The sequence below is a fragment of the Dasypus novemcinctus genome, chromosome 1 (genome assembly GCF_030445035.2).
Source record: "Dasypus novemcinctus isolate mDasNov1 chromosome 1, mDasNov1.1.hap2, whole genome shotgun sequence".
Lineage (NCBI taxonomy): Eukaryota > Metazoa > Chordata > Mammalia > Cingulata > Dasypodidae > Dasypus > Dasypus novemcinctus.
The window spans coordinates 16483826-16511042 of record NC_080673.1 but is presented as its reverse complement, the minus strand read 5'-3'; the positions used below and the strand labels follow the sequence as shown (position 1 = coordinate 16511042).

Sequence of the window (27217 nt, the reverse complement as noted above, 5' to 3'; positions counted from 1 at the left end):
AATATTCTGTGGAAATTCTGATAGTACGGCATCTACAGTATTTCCTAACATACCAAGCATTGTAATCCAACAATGAGGTTAATTTGGCGCAATTCTTTATCTATCTTGATGACTCGAGTTTCCTATTCAGTCTAAAATTTTAAACAGCCCCAATTTTGTTTTAATGTACTCCTGGGTATGAGACTGATAGTCTTTCAATATCAAGAAATAGAACAAATTTTTGCTACCTTAAAATTTATGATGTCTTAAATTAAGCATTTCCAGGGTGTAGGACACTGAAAATGTAATTACATACCACTTCTTGATATAGTAAAGTAACTGACAAATTTGTTAGAAGACATGGCTTAACTATTATTTCCTCCAGGTGGGGCATTTTGCTAAACATTTCACAATAACCTTCCCTGAAAATTTTAGGTCTCACAGACAGAAATGGTATTTGAAAAACACAAATCAAGGAGTCTTCATAAAGGGAAAAAAATTCAGGTCTGAGAGAGGCAATGACGATGGAGTGTTGTTTTAAAAACCGGAAATCCTTGGTCCTCCCAATAGAAACTTATCAGCCAAGAACAATGCTGATATTCTATTTATTAGCACGGTCGGCGAGGTAAGGTTGGCTTTCTTCTAATTAGTTCAAGAGAAAGTGAAATACTGGCTTTCCAAGTGAGCTCCTCTAGCCCAGTGATATTTGCACATCTCACCTGGGCCTTTCAGTTACAAATCCACCTCCTTAAGGAGCCCTGTGAAAAAGCAAAAGCAATCAATAAGAAAAAATCCTCCCGGCTATAAATCAGCCACGTGGAGCTGCTGCTGCAGCCGCAGCGGCAGCCCTGACTTCCTGGTTTGCTTCTTCCAAGCCTCTCGGCGGGGGGCTCGGGGCCGTGGGTGTAAGGAAGGGAGGGGCGACCGAGGGTGGTTCCAGGTCCACCAGAAGGGTGGCTGGCCAGGGCAGACCGGAGGTCACAGGCCTTCGGGGCAGTTCTGGCCCATCATTACAATAAAAGTTTGGGAATCCTGAGCTGAGCTGTGGGGCAAAGGCTAAGGACCAGACCCGGGGAAAGTCTAAGTTAGTGACAGCGAATAAAACACCGGGAACAACGAGGGGGTCCGCGAGGGCAGTGGCGGGGGAAAGAGGGGACTGCGGATCTGCAAGGGGAGAGGGAGGGCAGGCTGGTGGGAAAGGAAGCTCAGCAGAGCGAGGCCCTGGGGGTCGCTCGGAGCTCTGCGGAGGCCGTCGCCGACGAGGGGGCGGCGAAGCAACGCGGTCCCGGCCGGCCGGCCGCGGGGAGGGGGCGCAGGGGCGAGCCCGGGGGAAGGTAGCGCCGAGGGTAGTTCCGGAGCTGGAGCTGCACAGGACAGGCGGCGGAGAGGGCGGTCGCCGGAGCTGAGGAGTGGGGGGGGGGGGGGGGGGGGAAGAGGAGGAGGAGGAGGAGGAGGAGGAGGAGGAGGAGAGCCCGTGGAGGGGGAAGGAGGGAGGGGAGAGCAGTGGCGGCGGCTGCGCCGGGCCGTGTGTCTCTCGCCGCCGGAGGAAGATGAGGCTGAAGATTGGGTTCATCTTACGTAGCCTGCTGGTGGTGGGAAGCTTCCTGGGGTTACTGGTCCTCTGGTCCTCCCTCTCCCCGCGGCCCGACGAGCCGAGCCCGCTGAGCAGGATGAGGGTGAGTGACCCGCTCGGCCCCGCGCCGGCGGCGGCGACCTGCAACTTGTTTGGTTGGCGCGCGCGCGCGGCAGGGGCAGGGGCAGGGGCGGCGGGGTCGGAGCGCGGCGGGGGCGCCTCCGCGCCGCAGGTGGTGCGGGCGCCGCGCGGGCCGGTGGTGGGCGCCGAGCTCCGCGCCCCCGGGGGCCCCGGCGCCGCCCCCTCGCCGCCTCTTCCTCCCGCGCGTCCCCGCTCCCGGCTTGGCCGCGGACCCCAGGGCTTAGGTGTCAGGACCGCGGGGCGGAGCGGGGGCCGCGACCGCCCAGCGCCCGAGTCTTTGGCGGGCGGGACCTCCGCGCACACACGCGGGGGGCCGTGGGGTCGGTCCAGGCTGCGGCCTGTGGGCGCGTGCAGGCCTGAAGGAGGCGGGATGCCACTTCCGCCGCCGCCGCCGCCGGGCCGGTGGGCCAGGCCCCGGGGTCCAGCCTCGCCTCCGCTCCCGCCGCCGCCCGCCCGCGGTGCTCCGCGGCCGGGGCTACCCCAGGCCGCCCGCCCGCCGGGGGAGCGGGAGCACGATGGCGCCCCGCCCCCAGCTCTGACGGAGAGCGCCGCCTCCCCTCGGCTCGGGCGGCGGGGAGCTCGGGTGGGATGAGCTGCTGAGGCCTCGCCCCGGACCGCCGCTTCCTCTCGCCGCCCTGGACGGGGAGGAGCGGGGGGCGCCTGCGCCCGCTCGCCGCCCTTCTTTCCGGGGTCGCCCGCCGGAGCCGGAGCGGTCTGGGGGGCGTGGAGCGAGTTCCTCTTCTCCCGGCCGAGGCCGGGAAACTTAAGTTGAGGCGGCGCTGGCCGCCTGCTCGCTCCTCCCGACGCCGGGGGATGCCCGGCGCGGAGCTCCCGGCGGCTCCGCTGGGACGCATTTGTCTCCTGCCCGAGGCGCGAGGGTTAGCTTTGACACGGAGGGTTTAGTCAGGCGCCTCTGAGCGTTAGTTAACCGCGAGCTGCGCCGGGAAGGGGCCGCGTGCACTGCGCCTTCGCAGGGTGGCGGCGCGACCCCCGCGCCCGGCCCGGCCCCTCCGCCTGCTCGGCTCCCGCTAACATTGCAGCGCCCCGGGCACCTCTCCCCCGGGCTCCGAGCCTGGGGTGTCCCCCTGGACCGTAGCTGTCGGTAGGGTAGGAAAGGAGAGGGCGTGAGTGCTTCCCCAGGGCTGAGGCGCCATGGGGGAAGGAGTCACGGTCTGCTGTAGACTGTCTTCTGCAAATATTCTTTACCTTCTAGCTCTTGTATTAACTTTCCTTGAGAAACGTTAGTATTAGAAAGTGAGGCTGAGAAGGCTTGCGGCGTCCTTTCTCGAGAGTAAGAACCCCGGAAGGAGAGCCCCTTTTGTGTTCTTGCCTCTATCAGGAGATTAGACCTACTCTCAGGTTTAGTATTAGAAGCCTTTACTGCAGCGGAATGCCTTTATCGTATCTGTAGAGGGGATGGGACAGGAGGTCATCTAAGTTAATAATAATAATAAGTACCAGGTTTTCCTTTTCAGTGTGTTTGTGGGTTTTTTGTTCCTCAGCTCTCATGGAGGGGTGGTGACCTTTTGGTGCTTTTGCTTACAAAATGATTTGTTGACAAAGAATCACTGAAGAGTGCTTTTGAGAATATTTGTGATAGGTCATCAAATGACCTTTTACAACAGAAAACCGGAAATTTTAAAACTCCCATTTTCTAGAGGAGAAATTGAAGTAAAACTGACAAAATGTGCTGTGTTCATGTCCTGCAGTTCAGATGTCCTCTTTGAGGGTGTGGAGGAAGAGCAGCAATTCCCAGCTTTTTGAAAATACCGTTTTAGTAGTGCTGCTGTAGATAAGTGTGGACCTGCCGTGCCCATTTTATGATGGTTTAAGGGGGTGGCATTTTGATTTCCGATCCAACTTGTTTGATAAAGTTTGTCAGCTGATCCAGTGTAATTTCCAGAATTTGCCAAAGTTAGAAGCTAACTTGAGGCTTTCAAGCATAATTAACATTAAAAAGCATGCTTGTGAATCAGGAGACTCAAACCCTTTTAGTATCCTTCCAGGCGAATGATAATCTAAACAATTTAGGGTATAGATTATAAATCATAAGAGCATCACTAAGACACTACCGGCCACCCTTTAATCAAAAGCATCTTAAGAGTGCAGCACTGGAAGAACATCTCCTATAGGGAAGATTCTGAGCAAATTACTTGATTCTGACTTCTGAGTTTCCCCTTCCCCTTCTGGTTCTTTTACTTTGATTTTAACTGCAACCACCTCCATCCTGTCTCTCCTTTAATGCTGATCACATATGGACTTTTTGGATCCCTTTAATAAACCTGAGAAGCTTAGGACAATCCAGTTTACCAAATATAGGTTCTGCCTGTACTCTAGCAAGCTTGTACTGTGTCTCCACCCTGTGCTGTTTTCTGTCTTTCATTATATAATATACCAGCCGCTAAAGTCTGTTAGAACTTAGTCCATCCTCACCTGGACTTTTTCATGGTTTTAGTCCTGGCCACTCTTGGAGGGCACTATTGCAAAAAGTATTATCCGTGGTCATGACAGTTGAAACACAGTCCTTCTCTCTCTCCCAACTCTGGGTCTCTTGCCCCTTCCTTGAGGTGAGTGATGTGAAAAATGTCCTTACTGTTGTGATTATACTCTGAGTTACGTGATTTTTCACTGATTTTACTCAACAGACATTTTTGAGTGCCAAATGTGTATCAGGCACAGGGCTAGCTGAAGAAGCACTCCTTATCCCTAACTTCATGAATCTTATGGTCTGAGAAAGACATGTTAATCAAGACTTCATAAACACATAAATAAAAATTGTGCTACATGCTATGAAGGAAAACAATAGGGGGCAAGGAAATGGAGGAGCTGGGTCCTAAAAACCTTACCTGAGAAATGGCTTTTGAATTGATATCTGGAGAGCTGAAAAAGTAGTTGTTGATCTTGTAGGGGAAAAGCACCTCCAATAGGGAACCACATTTTCAAATGTCTGAGGAAGAGATAGCATGGTGAACTGGAAAAGTGGAAGAAGAGCCATTTAGTTGGAGCATGGAGAATGAGGGGTCTGGTGGAGACCAGCCTGCGAAGGTCAGCTGGCGCTTAGGTTTTAAGAGCAGTGGGAAACCGTTGAAAGATTTTAAGAGAGGGGCATGGTCACATTTGTGTTTTGAAAAGATCACTGGTTGCACAGTTCAAATTGATCTAGAGCTAGAGCAGATAGCAGGTGTCCTGTTGGATGTCATTATAACAGTTCAGGTGAGACATGATGTTGCTTGGTTTGGCCAAGTGGCAGTGGAGATGGAGAAAGATAAACTGATTCAAGTATTAAAGAGGCAGGCGCACCAGGATTCGGTGATTAGAAGTGGATTGAAGGAGAAGGTGTCAAGGAGGCCCAGGATGATAGATTATTTATTACATCATTGAAAGTTCTGAAGAGAAAATTAATACATTCTTGTGCTGTATTTTATGATTATGGGAAGGCTTTTTTTTTTTTTTATGTCTTTGTCCTCTTGACATGTTAAGGTCAGCATTTATGACCTTCGGTTTGGCACTTATAAAGTGCAGAAAGTTCCCTTAAATAAATTACAGTATTTCCCAGACTTAAACCACTTATCCCAGGTTTTATCACCAAGTGAGTGTAATAAAGTTGAATTGTAAGTCTTTGAAAATAAAGGTTTGCAATGGCAATTTTGACAAATCTTTAAGTTCAGAGGCTCTATTACAGCAAATTCAGTACTTGTGAGAAACTGCCTGTAAAACTGCATGAATCATACTTTAATCAAGCCATTAATGCAGTTTAGGTTCAGGGTGTACACAGTAGGACTAACTCTGGAGCCACTCCTAATCAAGTTACAACAGGTTTGAAAGAAAAATCACTTAAATGAGGTTGAGTGACTGAATGGATTACCCTGACTCAGGCAAGCAGCCTTACTCAGTAATGATTGGTTGTGACATGAAAAGTCCTACCCTTGACCATGGGTTTTTTATTTCAAATGGAAGGTCCATTTATATTATTTGGGATGGAGCTATCACTTAGTAGCAAACGTGTAGTGTCTTAAGTGGTCACTGTTCTCTCAGTTTCCCAGGTGTCCTACCTGAGGTTTGGTTTTTATTTTCAATTGTTGTTTTTTTTTTTTTAATTTTTTTATTGACTTTGTAATAATATTACATTAAAAAAATATATATATATGAGGTCCCATTGAACCCTACCACCCCCACCCCACCTCTCCCCCCCCAGCAACACTCCCTCCCATCATCATGACACAGCCATTGCATTTGGTAAGTACATCTCTGGGCACCTCTGTACCTCATGGTCAATGATCCACATCAATTGTTTTTGTACCCTTAGCAATAAATAATCCCACATTACCAAATCTAAGAAATTGGGAGTTTACAGACTTCCTGAAATTAATGCAAAAGTTTGTGTACATTTTAATTTCTCTGAAGCTTTCATGTTCCTGTAAGGTGCCTGTAAACCAAACAAGGCTGTGAGCTGCTGGCTAGAGTATAAACCCTTTGGAGGCAGGATTCCTGTTTCCTGCTCATTGAGTATCTCTACCCAGTCTGCACTCTGGCTGGGCTCACAGAGGCATGTTTTAAATTTTTGTCGAATAAGCTGAAGTAAAATTTATTCACTTATGCCCCCCCTTGTAGAGCTGAGCATCTTGCAATTGTTTGGTGAATTCCTAAGAATTCCACAGTATATGTCAGTTCTGTGGAATTGTTTCCCATCAAGCATGCACCGGTTATCTCCCCTTCACCTCACCTACCCTCCGAGTCAGGCCTTAGGGGAGAGTACCTGAAGCAGCATTCCTGCTCTCCCAGCTGACATCTTCCTTGAAGGAAAAATGCAATGTTCGTATAGCCTGGGTTCCCCTCCCTTCCTTGTCCCCCCTTCTTTCTTTCTTTTTTTTTTAAAAGATTTATTTTATTTACTTCTCTCCCCTTCCCACCCCCCGCCCCAGTTGTCTGTTCTCTGCGTCTATTTGCTGTGTGTTCTTCTTTCTCTGCTTATGTTGTTGTCAGAGGCACGGAAATCTGTGTTTCTTTTTGTTGCGTCTTCTTGTGGTGTCAGCTCTCCGTGTGTACGGCACTGTTCCTGGGCAGGCTGCACTTTCTTTCACTCTGGGTGGCTCTCCTTACCGGGCACACTCCTTGTGTGTAGGGCTCCCCTACGCGGGGACACCCCTGCGTGGTAGGGCACTCCTTGCGCGCATCAGCACTGCGCATGGGCCAGCTCCACACGGGTCAAGGAGTCCCGGGGTTTGAACTGTGGACCTCCCATGGGGTAGACGGACGCCCTAACCACTGGGCCAAGTCCACTTCCCCCCCTTCTTTCTTAATTCAATAGCAGTATAAAGAAACAATATAAGTGCTATCACAAGGATATGTTTGTTAATAGCTAAACTAGCGGGTGGAGAAGGTTTAGAATAGCCATTTGGGAAGTGCACAGTTATTAGTAAAGAGGGAATGAAAATTTTGTTGAACAGCACTTGCGTTTTTTTATTTATTTTTAAAGATTTATTTATTCCCCCCCCACCCTCCCTCTGTTTTATGCTTGCTCTCTGCTCTCTGTGTCCATTCACAGTGCGTTCTTCTGTGTCTGCTTGTCTTCTCTTTAGGTGGCACTGGGAACTGATCCTGGGACCTTCTGGAGTGGGAGAGAGGTGCCCAATCTCTTGCGCACCTCAGCTCCCTGGTCCACTGCATCTCTTATTGTCTCTCCTCTGTGTCTCTTTCTGTTGTGTCATCTTGCTGCACCAGCTCTCTACATCCTGCGCAGGCCAGCTTGCCTTCACCAGGAGGCCCTGGGAATTGAACCCTGGACCTCCTATATGGGAGAGGAGAACCAAATCGTTTGAGCCACCTCCACTTCCCATCAATTGCATTTATATTACTACGTTGTAACTTAGGCTGACTGTGAGGAATGGCAGACAGGGTGTGGGACACAACTTAGGTTTCTGTATAAGCCACATTAGATTAGTCAATAATACATTGGAGAAAGTGGGAGAGAGAAAATAATGCATTATAAATGAAAATGAAACTTCTGAGCTTGGGCCATTTGTAAACTTACAAGTTTTTTTAAAAAAGAAAGATTTGAATAGCTACTGAATGCAGGAGAATAATTGTGTTTTTTCAACTTCAACCTAGATAATTGTCTTTGTTTATATTTTGGATTCTAATTCTCCTTCCTGAGGAATAAATGCACAATCTGACAAAAGAAGAAGAGTAGTTAAATTTAGAATTAAAATTTTCTAGAATACAATGGACAAAACTTGAGGCCATAAAAGAATGATTTTATAGTTGTTTGTAGTTTATATATGGTGAAGTGAGGGAAAGATGAGTAGGATATATCTATTACCAATATGGACAGAGGTCTTTGTAAGAGTTACGAGATGTATCGATATTATATACATGGCAAGTCTAACTTTAAAAAGACCTTTACTCTTTAGAAAGATGATACTCTTTGTTAAAAAATTCAAATAGTATAGAGGAGTCAAAGGAAAAGTGAAAATCATCTCAAGTTCAGTCAGCCAAAGATGAATACTGTTAGTATTTAAGTGCATAGCTAAATAGATATCTCTATGTGGATATGTATAAATACATATTACAGTTATACTGAGCATAATTGTTAATGACTATAGAGCATTCTCTTATATGGATATGCCATCATTTACTTAACTGGTGTCTTGTTCATGGACATTTAGGTACCCTTATATTTTAATAGTGAAAATTTTTAATGATTCTGAATATTCTTGAGTGTACATCTTTGTGTGCTTGGCCAATTCTCTTCTAGGATAATCCCTAGAGAAGAGATTATATATTTCACATTAATAAATATTACTAACAGGCCTCAAGTTGTATGACTTATACCCCTAAACTTTTATTATTTTTCTCCTTCTCTATGTTAGGGAAGGCAGCTATTACTGTATTTCCTTTATTTCTTAGGAATTACCTTACCTAAGCAGCTCTCAAATGTTTGTAAAATCTCACCTTCAGATCTACTACCTCCTGCATCTTTAGGTTTTAATAAACTCTTATGCGTGAAGAAGTAAAATGTTAATGCCTTTGATGGAGGGAATCCAGAGTTATGAAATAATAATGTTACACAGGTCTTGACCTAATAATCACAAAGTGGATGCAGTCCATAACAATAACAAAAGTTTTTTTGGTATGTAAAGACTGTCCTTTTTATGCCTCCTAACCCACAACTACCCATTTACTCAAAACCATGCATTGAGTGTTTTCTCCCTGCAAGGCACTGGGCTAGGTTCTAGAAATGTGGAGATGACAAGGGCACGGACTCTGATCTCTCATAAGGGAGATAAGCTGTGTAAACATGTAACAGTCATAAAGGAGGTTTTTACGGAGCCGTAGGAGGGGTGTGTTCAGAGGGAAGAGCGTGATATTAGGTTAGACCTGGTGAGTCGGTGGAATTTGGACAGGGACAGATGCAGTGAAGAGCATTCTCGACCAAAGGAATATGGTGGGACAAGAAAGAAGTCTGGTTTTGCTGCTGAAAAGTTGTGCAGTTTAAGATTGGGATAAGTATGTTTGGACCACAGTTTGAAGGGATTGAATAGCAGACTAACAAGCTAGGTTGTGGTTTTATTTATTGATTAGCTAGAAAGCTTCCTGGAGGCTTTTGAAGTGGAGTTGAGGGAGTGATGACATGCATCTTCTCGTCGACTCTTGGTTCACTCATTCACTTCACTTCATTAAAAGTATTTCAGAGATGTATTGTTTACTAAGTGCCATCCATTACTCTAGGCCTTGGACATATTATACAGTGGCAAATAATAATAATAACAATCTGAAATTATCTGAAATTATCTTTCTTTTGCCTATCCCCCCATTCTAGCTCCACAGGAGTTTGCCTCTCTTGTTAAAAGCTGTAATGTAGGGTTAGAAAGTGCAGCTCTGAAGTCAGAAGGCCTGAAGTTGAATCCTGGTTCTACCATTTACTAAGTGAATGACCTTGGGCAAATAGTTCACCTCAGCGACCTCATCTCTCAAGTGGGGCTTAGATGTACTTGAATTAGAGAGTTGTTAAAGTTAAAGAACTTAACCCAGAGGGCTCTATCTGATACGAAGTTAGGGATATGTAGACAATAGAAAGATAAACTCAGATTGAGATAAATGCAGGGAAGACTATGCAACCTCACATGAAAGAGGCTGGGCTGGAAGGAAGATCAGGGAAGGTGATGGCTCAGCCAAGTTCTAAAGGATGAGTACATGACAGATGCAGGCCATTGTATATCTTGTCATAGCTTGCAGGGTTGTGCAGGAGAGAATGTAAACCACATGTAGATTGTAGGCCATGCTTCGTGGCAGTGCTCCGAGATGCGCTTGTTAATTGTGGCAAGGGTACCACGCTGACGAAGGATGTTGTTGACATAGGAGGATTGTGCAAGGGGTAAGGGACAGGGAATATGGGAACCCCCCCCCCATGTTTTTTGTGTAGCATTTATATAATCTAAGTATCTTTAATAAAAAATTAAAAAGCATAAAAGCACATATGAACAATTGCAGTATGGCGCGACAACTCCATTCTCGAAGTCCACTGGGTCCTGTGGGATCACAAGGAAAGGGGCATCTACTGTGAGGGTCTAGGTGCTGACAGAGAACTTATTTTAGAAAGGGCATGTTGGAGGGATGTGTACTTGTTTCTCAAATGAATAATCCCAAGACGAGGAAGAGTATGTACAAAAGCATGAAAGAGTGTGGCAAATTCTGGGGAATGCATGGCTGCAACATTGGATTGGGGGTGTGCTAGAAAGATAATAGAATCTAAATCATGAAAGACTTGGAATGCTATGAATGGTCAGAGCTGGGTGACATGAGGAATAATCTGGAAACATGGTGTAGGATAGATTTCAGTGAGGACAGAGTTGTTTCTGTAAGAGATAATGAGGCCTAAACTTGGAGAGGGGTCAAGGGGATGAATATGAAGAGAGAGATACTATAAAGTAGAATTACCCAGTGCAGCTGGGAGAGGAGGGATCATATGTGATGTAATGGGAAAAGAAGGATGCTGATACCTTTAGAAGGAATGGGATAGTCTTTTTTAAAATTCAGCAGGCAGAAGAGAATCACTTGGAAAAGTATTAAAATGCAGACTGCTGAGCCTCATGCCCTGAGTTTCTGATTCAGAAGGTATGCACTTTTAACAAGTTCCCAAGTTCCCAGCAGTGTTAGCTACTGGTCCAGGAACCACACTTTGAGGAGCACTGGTCTAGAGAAAGTGAAGACTTGGAGGGCTGCAAAACAAAATGAAAAGATGCTTGGTTTGGGGCATACAGTATTTTATGGACCATGGATGAGTCAGGTGAAGGTAGGTAGAGCTCAGAACTAGATTCACAGAGTACAAATCATTGATGGTAATGTGATGGCTGAAGCTCTGGGAGCAGACTGTTTTATGAAGGGAGCAAGTATGGATGGAGGAGAAAAACCTGGGTAGGAAAAAAACCCCTATGAACAATGTCATATGGATCCTGCAGAGGGAGCAAGGAAGAAGGGCATGGGTAGACATAAATGGTTTGGAGAACGCATCTCCGTAGAAAGCATGGGCAAAAACTATTTCTCCCAAGAACCAGGTCATCAACAGTTTCAACTGCTACAATATTTGTGAAAGAACTGGTCAGAATTAAGGATGCTGCAAGTGAAGGTGGAAGCATTACCTGACAGGTAAACTACCCAGTAGTCCTTCTGTTTAGACAGGGACTACAGTAGCATGTTCACTGGCATCTCTGAAAAACTGACCCAGGAAGACTGGCTCAGATGAGGAAGAAGTTCAGGTGGTAAACAATCATCTTCACGTGGGGAAACATCAGAATAGAAAGAGAAAGGATTTTGTTAAAGAGGAACCTAATCTCCTTTTGGTTATATTTGCTCTGCCCTAATTAGGTGCCTCTCCATTGTGTGTGTGTGTGTGTGTGTGTGTAGACATATATGTCTATATATTCTAGTTGGACCATAGTCATATAGTGGTGATGTTAAGTAGTAGTGTGTATTATGTATATTATATGATTATAACACGTATTACTCATTTTTGCATTCTTTTAGTCTGAAACCCAGTAACTTGAAAAGCCATTTAATATTTGAAGTTGGAAAAGAAATTTTATACTGAGGATAGCAGGCAGTTTAAATTTTAATACATTGATTTGGCTGAGGTGCATTTAAAGGAAAAAACATAATAGCTAAACTGTGTGCTCAGCATTTCAATGATCTTAGTTTTTTCTAAAAAAATGAGATATACCATTTAATTCTAGTTCAGCTTGTGATTCTAAAAGTAGTGCTGAGGCAACATGAACTGCAATTACCAAGGACCTAATTCTTTTTGGAGAGGGAAGAAGAACTTTAAGCTGCTTCATTTGCTAAGAATCCAGAATATTTCAAAATGAGAAATGTTCTCATTTCTGTTCCATTATAAATTCTTTTCTGGGCTCCCTAGCCTTTGTAGCGTTTTTTCAGCTGTTGTTCCTGAGAAGCATTTAAACATGCCAATAGGGGAGAGCTGATTCAGTTCACCGAATGTAAGAACTGGTGGTATGCTGAAACTTGAGGAAAAAATTGACTTTGCATTATCTAATTAGGTTTACAGAATTGCTGCAGAGCAGCTAGTTTCCAAAATCTAGAAGGTACAATTAACTGTAGTATTATATCAATACCAACTAGTCTACTAATAGGCTTCTAAGCAAGGCAATTGGAGTTTGTTATTACCAAGGATATTTTAAACTGGATGAATTAAAATTAAATCACTTACTTTTGGGAACAGTTCTGTATGAGAGTAGAATAGATAACCTAATCATTTTTTCATCTTTAATTTTTATTGATTCCCTGGGTTTAGGAATACATTTGGTTCCCAAGAGTTATAGTATTCTCTTCAACAGTAAGCTTACATGCTTAATGATTATCTGGCTTAAGCATAATTTTAGCCTTTATACTTCTTACCATTATAAAATATTTTATAATATGCTTTAGTATTTTAAGTATTAAAGTACTTACTATGAAAGCTGTGTATTCACTGGTATTGCACATACCTTATAAAAAGACAGAGTTGGTATTAATTAAAGAGTAAGGATGTCTTAAGTAAATGGGCACTAACTAAGAAACTGCCAAAACTATTGTCATTCTTATGAGAAGCTGGGTATGTCAACATTTCTATTTATCAAACTGCCTGTAAATATTTATCTTTGACTTCTGATTTTCCTTTTAATTAAAACACACACACATAAAACCTATGATAAGTACTCTCTTTAAGGTGAGCAAGGTTTGCAGGTAGTTTTTACAACTATGCAAATGCCCAGCCATTTCTTCTGCTGGAACCATTGATTTAAAACTAACCCATTGATTCTGGCTATAAAGGGGAAAAAGTAGAATCTTAATGTAGTATAAGAGACACTTGGACAGTTTTACAGAATTTTAAGTAGTAATGCTTTTGAAAAATGATATAGTAACAGCCTAAGTGGAATATCTCTTACGCTTCTCTGAGAATTTCTTTTTTGATAAATCTTTAGAAAACGTAACTAGAAAAAAATAGAACAAGATACATTTGTACAATGCAAAAAAGTCCGTGAGTCATGCTGCTTGAAGTGTTCTGGAGGTTCTTTGTTGGTCAGCATTTATTATTGCACTTTAAGTTTTTTATTCTGTTGAATTTGAAGTAAATATTTATTATATATATATATTTTTTCTCTCCCCTTCCCCCCCCAACCCCCCCAGTTGTCTCTTCTCTGTGTCCATTTCCTGTGTGACCACTTCTATCCTTATCAGTGGCACCGGGAATCTGTGTTTCTTTTTGTTGCGTCATCTTGCTGTGTCAGCTCTCGGTGTTTGTGGCACCATTCCTGGGCAGGCTGCACTTTCTTTCGCGTTGGGCAGCTCTCCCCACGGGGCACACTCCTTGTGCGTGGGGCACACCTACGTGGCACAGTACTCCTTGCGCGCATCAGCACTGCACATGGGCCAGCTCCACACGGGTCAAGGAGGCCCGGGGTTAAACCTTGGACCTCCCATGTGGTAGCTGGATACCCTATCCATTGGGCCAAGTCCGCTTCCCATCTTATATATTTTTATGAGGAACTATTGTTGTAAAAAAAACAATACCCTTCTAAACCTGGCACAAAACTATCAATACACATAAATGAATCATGCAAGTGTCATTTTGCCAGAATGTATCAAAGTTACCTGGATGAAGATGTTCATATATTGAATATCAAAAAGAGCATGGGGGCGGGGCAGCCAGTGTTGCTCAGTGGTTTGGTACCTGCTTACCATATACTATATACTAGGTCCTGGGTTCAATCTCTGTGTGCCTCTTTAAAAAAAATTAAAAATTAAAATTAAAAAGAGCATGATGATTTGTAATTGTTTATAGTCCATTCTACAACATTTCACAGACAACTCAGGAACAATCTAGTGGGGTTTGTTTAATACTGCTATGAAAAAAAATATTTTTGTGATGGGAAATATTTGCCTAAAAGAATTTACTATGTAATCAATATATTATTTTGTCCTGGAGTTCTTTGTCAATAGCAGCCCATTTACCTATTAAATCAAAGGTACATTTCAAAAGTTGTTTTTGGCATTTTCTAATGTATTTGCCTTACTAGATATAGGTTTTAATTTTGCACATTTGAGATGATGTAAATCCTCCCCCTGAATTCTTCTGGCAATTGGTATGTTGCTATACAATCCTTATTAGACAATTTGATGATTATATTTCTTAAAATTTAATCAGTACAAATTAGCTGTTTAATCATTAATACTACAGGGTGTGCTGTGCCTGTCTTAGTATTTGTTACTTTGCACGCTTGTCTGTGGATTTTACAACTTTTTTTTTTTAAAGAACTCGTTTAAAACACAGTTCAAAACTCTGCTAACTCTTGCCAGGGTGATCTAAAATGAATTTTTAAAAATCCATTAGATTTTTGACAAGTAAGCTCTCAATTATGGTACAGACTAAATGGCTCAAAGTGCTTTTTTAGAGTAATGGAATAGAAATGACTGGAATCATATTACTTTACACATGCAGATTTTTCTACGATGGTAGAGTGTTTAGTTTTGAAACTAAAAGATCACTGTCAAGATTGGGAAGTGAAAATTTTAATCACTTAACATATATAATTATATTTTAGTATCTTTAAGCAAAAGATTGATAGAATGAGAACATATAGATGTACACTTTCATGAACCGTTGCTCCCTGAGTGATAGTGCTCAGAGGAAATTCCAAGTCCAGCATTTGTAAAAGAAGGTTGGGGAAAAAGGCGTCCATTCTGGGGTTCAGTTAAAATAATTTTTTTTACAGTCCAGGGAGATCATTGTGCAGTCTAGGGTGGTAAAAAAGAAAAATACTTTTAGGAAATAATTTTCTAAAATTTTCTATTCTAAGAATATACTAATAGGGGTGATTTCCAGATACCTTGGTATTTTAAAGGACTAAATTTTCTTTATGAAACTAAGAAACCTTTGTTCCTCTTTTGGTAGCAAACATTTAGACTCTAAAGCATGACACATACAACACTCTTATTTTAAAATGAACGTAGAGTATATGTAAGCTTGGGTGTTAATTTTGAAAACTTTCAAGATATGAAATTTGCAAACATGAGAACCAAAAATATCATGCCTTTTTCCAGATTCTTTGGTTTTCTTAGCTTGAGAAAAGAACTGCTGCTATCATCTGAATTATGGGTCAAAAATATTCATGCATATTTTTGTGTATATACTACATGGTTACTCTCAGATTATTCTTCCCAGTGTCCTTTTTGAAAGTCTGAGCAAGGCTTTAATAAACATGGCTTCATTTTACTTTGCATGAGTTACTACCATAGGAAGAATGCCAGCCACTTTTGTTTGGGCAGCCTATACCTGTGACTAAATTGAGCAAATCACAGCCAGAGTCTAATAAATTGTTCCACAGTGGTACAGTCATGTTTCATAAGAGACCTCTTTCTCTATTCAATTAACTAGTCACACTAAGAGAAAAGTAAATGTTAAAATCTTTGTTATAGTTGGCAAAAATCACTTCCTGAAGATAAAGTGAAGGGCTTGAAACGTTTGTTCTGATTTACATCTTCTTTGGCTTAATGTAACAGTTGCTTGTGTTTAAAAGCAAACACGTCTTGTGTAATGATTTATGACTTAGCGGGACTGATAAAATGCAGAAAGAGTAGCTAAAAGGAAGTTGTAAGTGACATTTAAAGAATAGATTTTTTTTTAATGCTATGGAAAATTAGAGACTAAAGGTAGTATCAAAGGTAATAGATATTGCTCAGTATTTTCGCTTTCTAATGAATTGTTACCTTTCCTGCTCTTCCTTCAATTCTCCATGAAAATAACGTTAATATATTTAACTATTTTTCCCCCTTAGGACAAAGGATTCCTTTCTCTGATGACAAGGCCTAGCACTTACTGAATGGCTAGTGAGTTTCTTTGGGTTGCAGCAGGTGCTAAATGTCAGAATTATTCCTTCAAGTTTAAAAATTTCAGTTATATATTTTATTGATTACTAGAAGGTAGCTAGAAAAAACGATCCTGCCATTTGGGCACACAGCATATTGCTTCTGAATGATGATGCTAGCGGCTCACTCTGTATTTTCAAACAGAGAGAGAAAGGTTGCATTTTCTGAATGTACCTAATTCTTTTAAATTAAAGATAGCCAAGCCTGCACAGTCCTCTGTCATACTCGCAATTCTTGGTGAGTCAGGGCTAATGAAAACATAAAATTTCATTTCCAAACATAGAGATCATAAACCTTTTCTTTTTCTTTAGTCTGTGTGATCTCTGAGCAGCCCTTCCCCACTCTTCCTCTCACATGCCTCACTTTTTTAAGAAGCACTTTAAGAGGCTGTAGTATCCTGTGAAATGCCACATAGCTTGGGAGGGATAAATGTTGAAAGTTAAAGACTCAGGTGATTGACTAGCAATGGGGGACACATTAGGGATTTGTTTTCTTGTACAGGACTTCTTTCTTTCATGGGACAGCTGATTTTCCTGGGGGGGCATGGGCTTAATTTAAAACGGTCTCATGTATGCAGTGATGAAATAGACTTTATATGACTAGGTGGAATATTTTCTTCATTTATTAAAAACAAATTTGGAACCGTGCTGTTGGCACTTTGGAATATTAATATTTTGCAAGTTGGACACTCGTTATCCCTACTACCTCTCACCGGTTGACCATAAGCGTTGGTTCACTTGTCACAGTTTTCCTTAATAACCATTTTTAAGTGGTGAAAAAGATCAGAAAACCTACAGTCCTTTATTAAGATATGTTCCTGATTGTTTCTAGTGCTTTTTATTTAGATCTATATTTGTCTTATTTCCTAAATTGCATGGTCAGTACCAATATTCATATCTGTTTTTATCTAGAATATCAATTGCGTACTTTTAAAAACATACCTGTAGTAAATGAATGACACCCCCAAAAGTAAACAAACAAAGCAAAAATGTCTGTTTTGGTAAAGCAAAAACATGAGAAATCTGTTGCATTTCAGTCTGCTCGATATTGGTCAGAAATCACCTTTGCCTTGTCCAGAGAAGGCTTAGTTTGCCTGAATACTCTTCAGTGTTCTTTGAAAGTGTGGAACAGCATTCAAGACACACAGCAAATACTTTTAAAGAATGAATGGTGCACCCAAGTGGCCCTGGGAACCTTTTAAAAGACAATGTTTCTTAGACGTCTAACTTAAATGGAGTGACGACAACTCTAGGGAAAATTAAGATTGTAAGTCGCAAAAAGAAAAGTAGAAAAATTCATCTTGGTGAGGAAAAAGCTAGTATAAATTATATCCTGGTCACTACAGTTTACTTTGCTGAGCATATTCCCTGATTTTACAAGAATACAGGTATTGCATTTGTATGATTTTGTAACACTGTTTAGATGTTTCCTGTCCCAGGCACTATAATGAAATAAGATGTATTTGATATTTAGCACAAGCAGTCAAGACCTACAGCTCAGGAACATTGAACTTAGAATTTTCATACGTGGCCTGGTTACCAGGAAGTTGTGGAGGTTAACTCTGTGTCCTTGGGAAAGTTTTATTTCCTTTTATAAACTTTATGGCCTACCATCTGTTGTGAGAACTGTGATTTTCTGTTGTCTTATATGAACTGTATGCAAGTCAAGTAAGAGATATAAGCTCTGCTTAGGTTCCAGAGCTTCAGCAATCTCATGGTTTTAGAATAATCTGATATTCTAGTGGTGTTTTCTTGTCACTGGCTCATTGGGATTTTGCAGACTCCAAACAAGTCCATAATTGATTGAAAGGATTCCTTGGGAAGGTACATTCGAATTGATTATAGCATTCTTTACTAAGTTAGGGCAGGGAATGTGAGCTTTAAGGTGCAGGAAGAAAAGTGCGTGCCACCTGAATGGAGGAGCTTGGCTGTAGTACAGGCTGACGGTGTAGGCCAGTCTTCTGTATTGGAGTCAGGGAGCAGGAAGGATGAGGAAGTCTAAACCACATACATGTTTTTTGTTTTTAAAAACGATCAGGTTAGTAACCATGATGTCCCCAGGAATGGTAAATAACCTGAAGAAAATACATTGATTTTTAATTTAGCTTACTGTGTAGTATGTAGCTCCCCAAGGACAAACTGGCAGATGAAAAATAAAAGCTGACATCATTGCATAGTAGAGAGTACACATGGGCACCGACGTGGCTTGAAATCCTGGTCTAATCATCGTTAATAGCTTTAGAGATATAGCCCAAACGCCTTTACTTCCCTGAGTCTCCATTTCCTTGACAGGTAAGGGGACATAAAATCTACTTCATGGTAGTGTTCTTGTGGTTCCACTAGGTCAGTTTATGAGAGCTTCTAGGACAGCGAGTTTTCCCTTTCTCCCTTCTCTTCCTTCTTCTTGGATGAGTATAATAATTTGTACACAGTTTCAAGGGTGCTTAAAAGAAGTAATGCAAATTGTTAATAAATTCACTATTTTGAATTATAAGGGACTGGATATTGTTTTATCTCCCAGTCTTTTAGACTTTCACTTTGAAAGTTATATCCTTAGAATGAACTGATACTCTAAAATGGGGAAAGAGGGAGATACTACCATTTCTTTACTTTTAAAATATATTCTTTTGTTCTGAATGCAAATGTATGTTCAGTGTAGAAAATTAAAAAATGAAAGCAAATAAGGAACTAAAAATCACTTATAATCTACCCCACCCAAAGCTAAGTACCATTAACTGTTTGATGTAGTCATTGCCCCAAGTTAAATATATATAGACATATAGACCAGAGTATATACACTACTTTGTGAATTAACTTTTTATTTCACTATAGAAATATTTTAATTTTATATATATATATATATATATAGTTTTCCAGGATTTATACTGCTTTGTAAAACTATCCTAATTAAATCTGGTCATTTTATCACTGAGATGATTTAAGGAAAGAGGACATTTAAAAAATAAAAGAAGAAATACCTATCTGCTGGGAATTACAGCTCCTAAATTGTCATGTATACCACATTTGCAAAATTATTTTTCACCTGCCCCTTTAAAAAAAAAACTTGTAGTATACTACCATGTTTTATAAGACGGTTTAGTAGATTGTTGTATAAGCTAATTTTGGGTGCTTGCTGGTTAAACGGCCAGTCAAATGGAGAAAACAGAAGGGATCTGAGGGAGAACAAAACTGAAAGAGCAACAATTCTATGCAAGTCAGTTATTTCACTCTCTTCCTTATTCTTCCCCCCACCCCGGTCAAATCCACAACGTAATTTTGAGTTGTAGTAGCTCAACCCTCTAAAGCTATGAGACTCTAAAGCTTTTAAACTTCTGCTTAGTAAGTAAGTTTAAAGAAAATGAAGTCACTGCCATGGGGTTAATTATGAGGTTTAGTATACGCATTGTTTTCTTAATTTTATTTAGTAATCTAGTTCCTCTGGTTTCTGTGTTGTGAAGAATAATTTCTCCTTTCTTTCTACCAATGCCCTTCAGCTACTTCTGGATTTTCCCAAATATTTTTCTCCATATTATAAGCTTTTTAAAATGAAAGTTAGGCCTTTTCTTTTAGGCGTCACATTGTTGCGCTACACTCATTCCACTGTGCAGTGATAGGTCTCTTCTTTGTCCTTATGTTTTGTGTGTATATATAAATATACATAATTACACACATTTATTTTATTTGTATTGATAAATAGTGATACAGTGGAGTCCCATATTGTCTCCCTTAGGGAGCTGAATTCTAGTATTGATTGTACAATGCAATCAAGTATTGATTGGTGAGCATTGAATACTAATAACTAACTTTTATTGCACGCTCACCTTCTGGCTTCTGCTAAACATGTTTACATTCTCCATTTAATCCTCTTTGACATTTCACAGATCAGGAAATTTGAGGCTCAGGGAAGTTAAACCCCTTGCCCGAGGTCACTTGGCCCTGTAGGTAAAGGAACCGGAATTCAAACCAAACAGACTGCAGGGCCCACCCTCTCACGCACCGTTAATACCAGTGAGCAGCTCTGCTGGACCTGTGTTCTGTGAGCCAAGAGGTGTTAGTAGGCATTCTTTAAAAAGGATTCCTGGACCACTAGCTTGAGAAATGTTCCATGTTGTTTCACCTTTTCAGAGATAGACAGTGCCCATTGGTAGGTTAAAAGCTCTGAGAAGTCCTAGAGAAAAGAACCTTGAGTGTTTTAACTCCTCTTTCACAAACTGACCTGGTCACAGATCCTATTTTCAAAGAAAATCTAGTGTTCTGTGGTAGCAGTTTGCTAATAGCTGAATCAAAGTAAGGGAGTTACCTGGGTGATAATTCCTGGCTCGTGCTGTGAATGAATGGATCTGTCTCCAAGGGAGGAATCTAGCCTTTGTGGCTTGCAAAACACTGCCTTTGGTTCCTTACTTACATGTTCAGGTTTGGCCTGACATCCCCTAGCTGTCTAAATGTTAACCTCCTTCAGGATCACGCCAGATTCGACCTCTTCTCTGAACCTTTCTTTAGCCACTTTAGTCCATACTGCTATCTCCCATCTCAGAAAGGGTTCTCCTTTTGGTATGTGATTATTACCAGGGCTCTAGAGAGCATAGCTGTTGCCTCAGTTGCTCCCTAACCAAGCTCCTTGTGGGCTGGCCCTGTTCTACGCTACTACCTCGGTCCACTGCTGACTAGCCCCTGGTTATTCTGTCCCAAAGCAGAGAGGTCCAGGTTGTTCTGGGAGCTTTCGTGCAGTTGATGAATATGCATTGCCTGCCTGGTGAGACCCACACTCATTCTCAAGCCTTCAGCTCCAGGAACTCCCGTATTCATTTTACGAAGCACTTACGTCAGCACTCATGCTCCCCGTATTGCTTTCCAAGTTAGATACAACTCACTGATCTTGCTCTACCATCAGACAAAAGTTATTTCAGTTCTATTGTGAATTCTAACACACAGAATGTATTTCACTATTACAGAAAATTCTATTCATCAGTTGAAATAGGTTTCCTAAAACAGCCCCTGCTTTACCTTCACCTACATCTTATCCATTGCCTCGGGAGCCTGATGAATCTGCTAAATATTTATATTTAGGAATTTTTTTTCTACAGGGATTTCTAACATAAGGGATCCCTTAACTTCTGGTTGTGAGTTAAATGGTTTTAAGTATAACCAATATTAATTCAAATAGAATTAGATAGATTTCCAGTGTACAGATTGCATTTCAGTTATGGAAACTCATTTCATACCATGAAAATATCAAAATAGTTTCCCCCAAACCAAGTAGATTCTTTTGAAAACATTTTTCAGACTCATAAAACCAAAGCCATATCATGCAGGTTTTTCAGATAAATTTTTTTATTTAGGCAAGATTGTGGAGGCCTCTTAAAAATGAGTCTAATAAAGTTTGTACTGAGGGTACCACCTTTTCTTTTGGAACTTCCCTACAGTATTCATAGATATTCTTTTGCAGTAAGGAACTTCTGTGTACAAAATTAACATCATTCGTCTTGAACATTTTCGCTCCCTATTCAGTGTCCACAAATGCCTCTGGAAGTCTTTGAATGGTACCTTCTGGAAAACAGATTATTTGTACTGCCATCCCAGCCTTCCTGTGGAAATAGTTGAAAGGTGTACAAACTGTTTAGTTATCAGTTGGCTCTTTTGGCTTTATATAACTGTTAAGGAGGGGAATAACTAGATGGTTGACACTTATATTAATTAGAATATATATTCAGCTACTATGAAAGAAATCCAAAAGGTTGTTTTTTTTTCTCATAAGCAAATACTCAAACTGATACGGTAACTCTTTATTATAATCCAGATGACCTCAGTGGGAATCATGCCTCTTCTTTCTTATTTTGTCATATTTTGTTCTCACCTACATGGTCTAAAATTTCACCACTTTGTCCATTTTCCAGCAATAGAAAGGAATGAAATAGAAAGGGGAATTTGCTTCTCTGATTTGTAACCATCACTTTCAGCTACATCTCACTGGTCAAAATGTGGTCAGTTTGAGAGAAGTTGGAAAGTTTATGCTGGGTGGCCACATACCTAGCTAAAAATTGGTGTGCGTGTGTGGGGAAATGATTTAATAAGAGAGAAGGAGAGGAAGGATATTGGGAGGAATAGTAGTCTTTGCCACAACATAATCGCATAGACTTTATATTTATGATAAAGTTGTTGTAAAAGCAAGAGTCAGAAATGTATGCTAGATACCATAGTTAGTGATAATAGTCTGATGATATTATTTCATAATCTGTAACAAATGTCCCACAACAATGTAGTGTGTTGGTGGGGGGATGTTGTATGGGAATTCCACACATGTTCATGATTGTTTTGTAAGTTCACAATCTCTCTAATGAAATATATTTTTTAAAAAGCAGTCCCTTACAGTTCAACTTGTAGTTCCACCTAATTTCTCTTAGAAAGGCCAGCATGGTATTGGTATCTGGTGTAGGTTTAATCTTCTTACCCAAACATAAAATTTGTTACTTTTTGTATTTCTTAATTAACTCTTGATTCCAAATGTCTTTTTGAACTTGTCTCCCAAGCTTGCATCAAAAACCAGGTTTTCAGCCTCTCTTTCACACCTCTTATCTCTAAGAATGCTTTTAAACATAGATGTTCAATAAGTTAGTATCAAATTGAATTATGGTGGTCTATTAAAATTCTGCATTGTGTTTGTTTAGTCATTAATAGATTTAAATGGTGTCTTGTCTTTTCTTCTGCCAATTGGAGCAAGCCCTACTCCCTTACGTGAGATGCTTTATCCACTACCAGAAATGTATAGGAACTGTGGAATTTTCAGAGTGGGCAAATATGTTTTACCACAAAGTTACTCTCATGCACCTTTGTTTTGGCAGCAGTCAGGGGACCAAGGGAAGGGTTTTGGTTATTGGAGGAGTAGACAAAGCCTTTGGATTCGCGTTGACAGCATTAAGAGGTAGGTCAGGATGTATAGAACAGAAAAAACAAAATGGGAATATTGAGGAGACAGAGATTGTGATTGCAGGAAGAACTACCCCCTCTAGGCTAGGGGGATGAAAGGAGAAGGTTGGGATTATCAGAATTTAGAAGCTTAGCTGGAGTTCAGACCTCTGGAGGTGTAGAGGTCTAACATATCTCTAGAATGTAATGAGACTGGAGTAGGTGGTGGGGATGGAGCTGGATAAATGCTGGGGTCTGGGATCACTTCAAAGTGCCACGGCGCAGTCTCCTCTACTGGTGTGATTTGACAGCAAACAGAGCAAATCTCTTCTGTCACCAGCCTTTCTGCTTCCTTTTAGTACCCTCTGTTGGTGAGGCTTAACAGGAAGACAGTTGGCAGAGGAGTAACGCCTAGAGTTCCAGACCCAGCTTCACAAAGCGGAATATGGAAGAGTAGGTTTGGAGCTGAGAGATAATAGTTTAATACCCGGCACTTTACTGAACATAAAATCTTTCTTTGAGGAGTTCATATTGGAAGGTTTTGAGCCAAATAGTACTGTGAAAGAAATGGAAGGGGTAGAGCTGGACTGGACATGTTATGGACTTCTTGATTTGGACAAGAATAGATTTCCTTTTCCAAATGCCACTTATTTGCATACAAAGCAGTCCCATGGTCCACTCGACCTTGCATTCTGTTTTACACCCCTACCAAAACCATTTTTATGCGAGAGCATGCTTTCTATGCTTTCAGCCTCATAGGCTAAGGATGCAGCCCAGGTTTTCCTTTCTTTTCTTTAGAAACCCTCTACGAAACTATTATACATAAATTTCCTTGAGCCTTTTTTTGAATTTGTTTCTTTTCAGTGCCTGTGACTCATTTTAACAAACTACTTAATGAGGCTTTTTAGGTGTCTTGCATTATGTTGGGATACAAAGATGACTAAGATACGCTTTCTGTCCTCAAGGACGTCACAGCCTAGTTTGTGGTTTAAGGCAAATGTGAAGAAACTTGCATATTAAATACTAAAATAATATGAATTGTACGTTGGAAGTCAAATAGGGCAGGTCTGAGGAAAAGAACTCTTGAGCATCAGTTTCAATAGCAGAACTTTGACAGGCGGAGGGAGAAACGTGAGTAGGTGTGATGTGAGAGGAGGGGAGGGCAGGAAGTAAAAACTACAAGTTTAAGGGAGAGGGAGAAATAATTAAGATGACAAGTTGCCATATATTTTCCACTTGCTGTGAAAGAAGTGTTATTCATTTGCCTTAAAATTTTCCTTGTTTTGAGTGTCCTTATTTCAGAGTTTTGAATTTGATGAGCATTCCCCCATCCGTTATGATTTTCTGTATTTCAGCCATATCCTTGCTGAGATTTTCACTTTATGAGCAAAATAGTTCATGATTTTTACTTTATCTTCAAATCGAAGCAGTCTCATTCCTGTTTTTACACTGGTTGCGTCTTGCAGAACAGATTCTAGTTTCTTTCTGTAGGCCTCCCTACTTATTAAAGGGTGTCTTGAGAGGTATCAGAATCACTGAAATTGAAAGACGCCCCAATTGCCATACTTCCAGAAGGGGCACACAGTGCCACCTTTCTATGTACAGTTGAGTTCTTGAATTGTCTCATTGGCTTGAAAAGGAGCAGAGTTAACTTGTAGAGGAGGACTCAAAATAATCCTGCCTGACCTTTCTTCCTTTGTTTCCCTGTTTGTTTCAGTGTGTTAATGTAATCTACATAACATTTTTTCAATTCATTGGGACCTTGTAATACAGACACTTATTATTTCATCTTAAGCCACCTCTATTGTGAGTTCTTGTCCCTATCGATGGCTTTCAAGGGACAGTCCTGTCCCATGGACATGCCTGACTGGAATAGGGGTATCCATACTAGATCAGTTTGGTTCTTTATTCTGGGATTTTTGAGTCAGATAGGGAAGAGTTTTTCTGTAGACATGGAGCCAGGGCCAATTCCTTAAGCATCAAAGTCAGTTATAAGACTAAGTTGTGGGGGAGAAACTTAAAAGTCTTGCTGAGGAAGCAGGTCTGCAGATAAAGGAGCGAAGCACACTTTCTTTCAAGGAACAGAGATGAAAGATGATGTGGAGAGGGACAGATGACAAATGAACTGTACCTTTGCCTGAGGTCTTTTAAGTCCCATGAGACCCATTCTTGTTCTTCCTGCAAATTAGGTTCTGTGATATTTGCCCAAATCTTGACAAATAAACATTTTACTTAACTTGAATGGGTTTCTGTACCTTGTACATAAATGGTTATAAAGTAGCAGACACCCATAGAAAAATAAATACTATCCTGCTTTAAACTAATTACTGTTATGGAAATTTCTTATAAATCCAGAGAGGGAGATTTTGGAGCAGGGCCCTCAAATCACTTATATGAAGTTGCCACCCAACCCTTTATGTCTCTCTATTGCTGCCTCTGTCATCTTTTTTTTTTTTAAGATTTATTTTTTATTTATTTCTCTCCCCTTTCCTCCCCCCCCCCCCCAAAGTTGTCTGCTCTCTGTGTCCATTCACTGTGTTCTTCTGTGTCCGCTTGGATTCTTGTCAGCGGCACTGGGAATCTGTATCTCTTTTTGTTGCATCATCTTGCTGCATCAGCTCTCCATGTGTGTGGTGCCACTCCTGGGCAGGCTGCACTTTTTTTTGCATGGGGCAGCTCTCCTTATGGGGCGCACTCCTTGCACGTGGGGCTCCCCTATGCGGGGGACACCCCTGCGTAGCACAGACGGCGCGTTGACCAGCTTACCACACAGGTCAGGAGGCCCTGGGTTTGAACCTTGAGCCTCCCGTCTGATAGGCAGTTGCTCTATCAGTTGAGCCAAATCCTCTTCTCCTGCCTCTGTCTTTATTTCTCCCCCAATCCAACTTATTTTTTTTAAGGTGTGGCAGTCAAGGAAGATGCAGCATGTGATTTTATAGGAGTTTAAATTTTGTTTGTTATACTTTATGTCTGGCTTTTTGTTACTCTCTTTTGATAATGAAGAAATATTGTGATATACAGTATCAAATTTGTAGAAAGTTCTAATAAGTAGTATGTTTGCTTTCACCAAAACCCCAAAACTTTAATTTTTTTTTTCTGGTTAAGGAAAATTATGAATTTTAAGTCTCTTTCTAAAGAGTATGAATTTAATGAGTTTGAAAGAAATCTGCCATTTACTAGGGAGGTATCTGAGTGGCTTATGAGATAGGTAATTGTACCAAAATCTATAAGTTGTTAAGTTAAAAAAAAGAGGGAGTAGAAGGGGCTAAATATTTTCAGTATGTTAGCAATACTAATAATTTATTGCTTTGATGACTCTGAATTTGGTTAATATAAATTTTATTCATATGAACATAGTTATAGAATTGTAAAAAGGAAGCATTTTACTTTAGTTTTCAGCCTTCCTACTTGTAAATGGATTTAAGTTCTTTTTGATAGTCTAGGAATCAATTAAATATTTATTTAATGGTTTGATTAATTGCTTCATGACATTATTATTTATTTTACTGTATTTTATTAGAGTACAGAGAATTAGATAATTGAAAGTTAAGGAGACTGATGATGTTAAGTAATTAGGGCTCTCATTTGTTGGACTTAATATTATTAACATGTTAATAAACATCATTTATACAGAGGCATGTTTTTTACATGCCTTGAGTTAATTAAAGTGGTTGGAGTAGGTAATTTTTTAAATCTACTTGGAAGGTCTGTTTTACTGCCTGAGGGTTAGTGTATACACTATATTGCAACTTTTAAAAATTTTTGGAAAGCTCTTGGCAATTTCCTTTTTTTTTTTCTTTTTTTTTAAAGATTTATTTATTTTTTTATTTAATCCCCCTCCTCCCCCGGTTGTCTGTTCTCTGTGTCTATTTGCTGCGTCTTGTTTCTTTGTCCGCTTCTGTTGTCGTCAGCGGCACGGAAAGTGTGTGCGGCGCCATTCCTGGGCAGGCTGCACTTTCTTTCGCGCTGGGCGGCTCTCCTTACTGGGCGCACTCCTTGCGCGTGGGGCTCCCCTACGTGGCAGGGCACTCCTTGCGCGCATCAGCACTGCGCATGGGCCAGCTCCACACGGATCAAGGAGGTCGGGGGTTTGAACCGGAGGACCTTCCCTGTGGTAGACCGACGCCCTAACCACTGGGCCAAAGTCCGTTTCCCTCTTGGCAATTTTCTTGCCAACACTTTCACATTCACAATAATATTC

General features: G+C 41.1%; 1 protein-coding gene across 2 annotated transcripts in view; it reads left to right on the top strand.

Moving 5' to 3' along the window:
• Positions 1-1438: 1438 nt before the first annotated feature.
• Positions 1439-27217, top strand: part of GALNT7 (polypeptide N-acetylgalactosaminyltransferase 7) — a 147093-nt gene continuing 121314 nt past the window's right edge. Inside the window, exon 1 of one of the 2 annotated variants that reach the window (XM_058308070.1) lies at positions 1439-1655. In XM_058308070.1, the coding sequence (XP_058164053.1) occupies positions 1530-1655 (126 nt within the window). In that variant the 5' untranslated portion in view covers positions 1439-1529. The remainder of the gene's footprint in view (positions 1656-27217) is intronic. The other variant, XM_058308133.2, reaches the window with a different exon arrangement.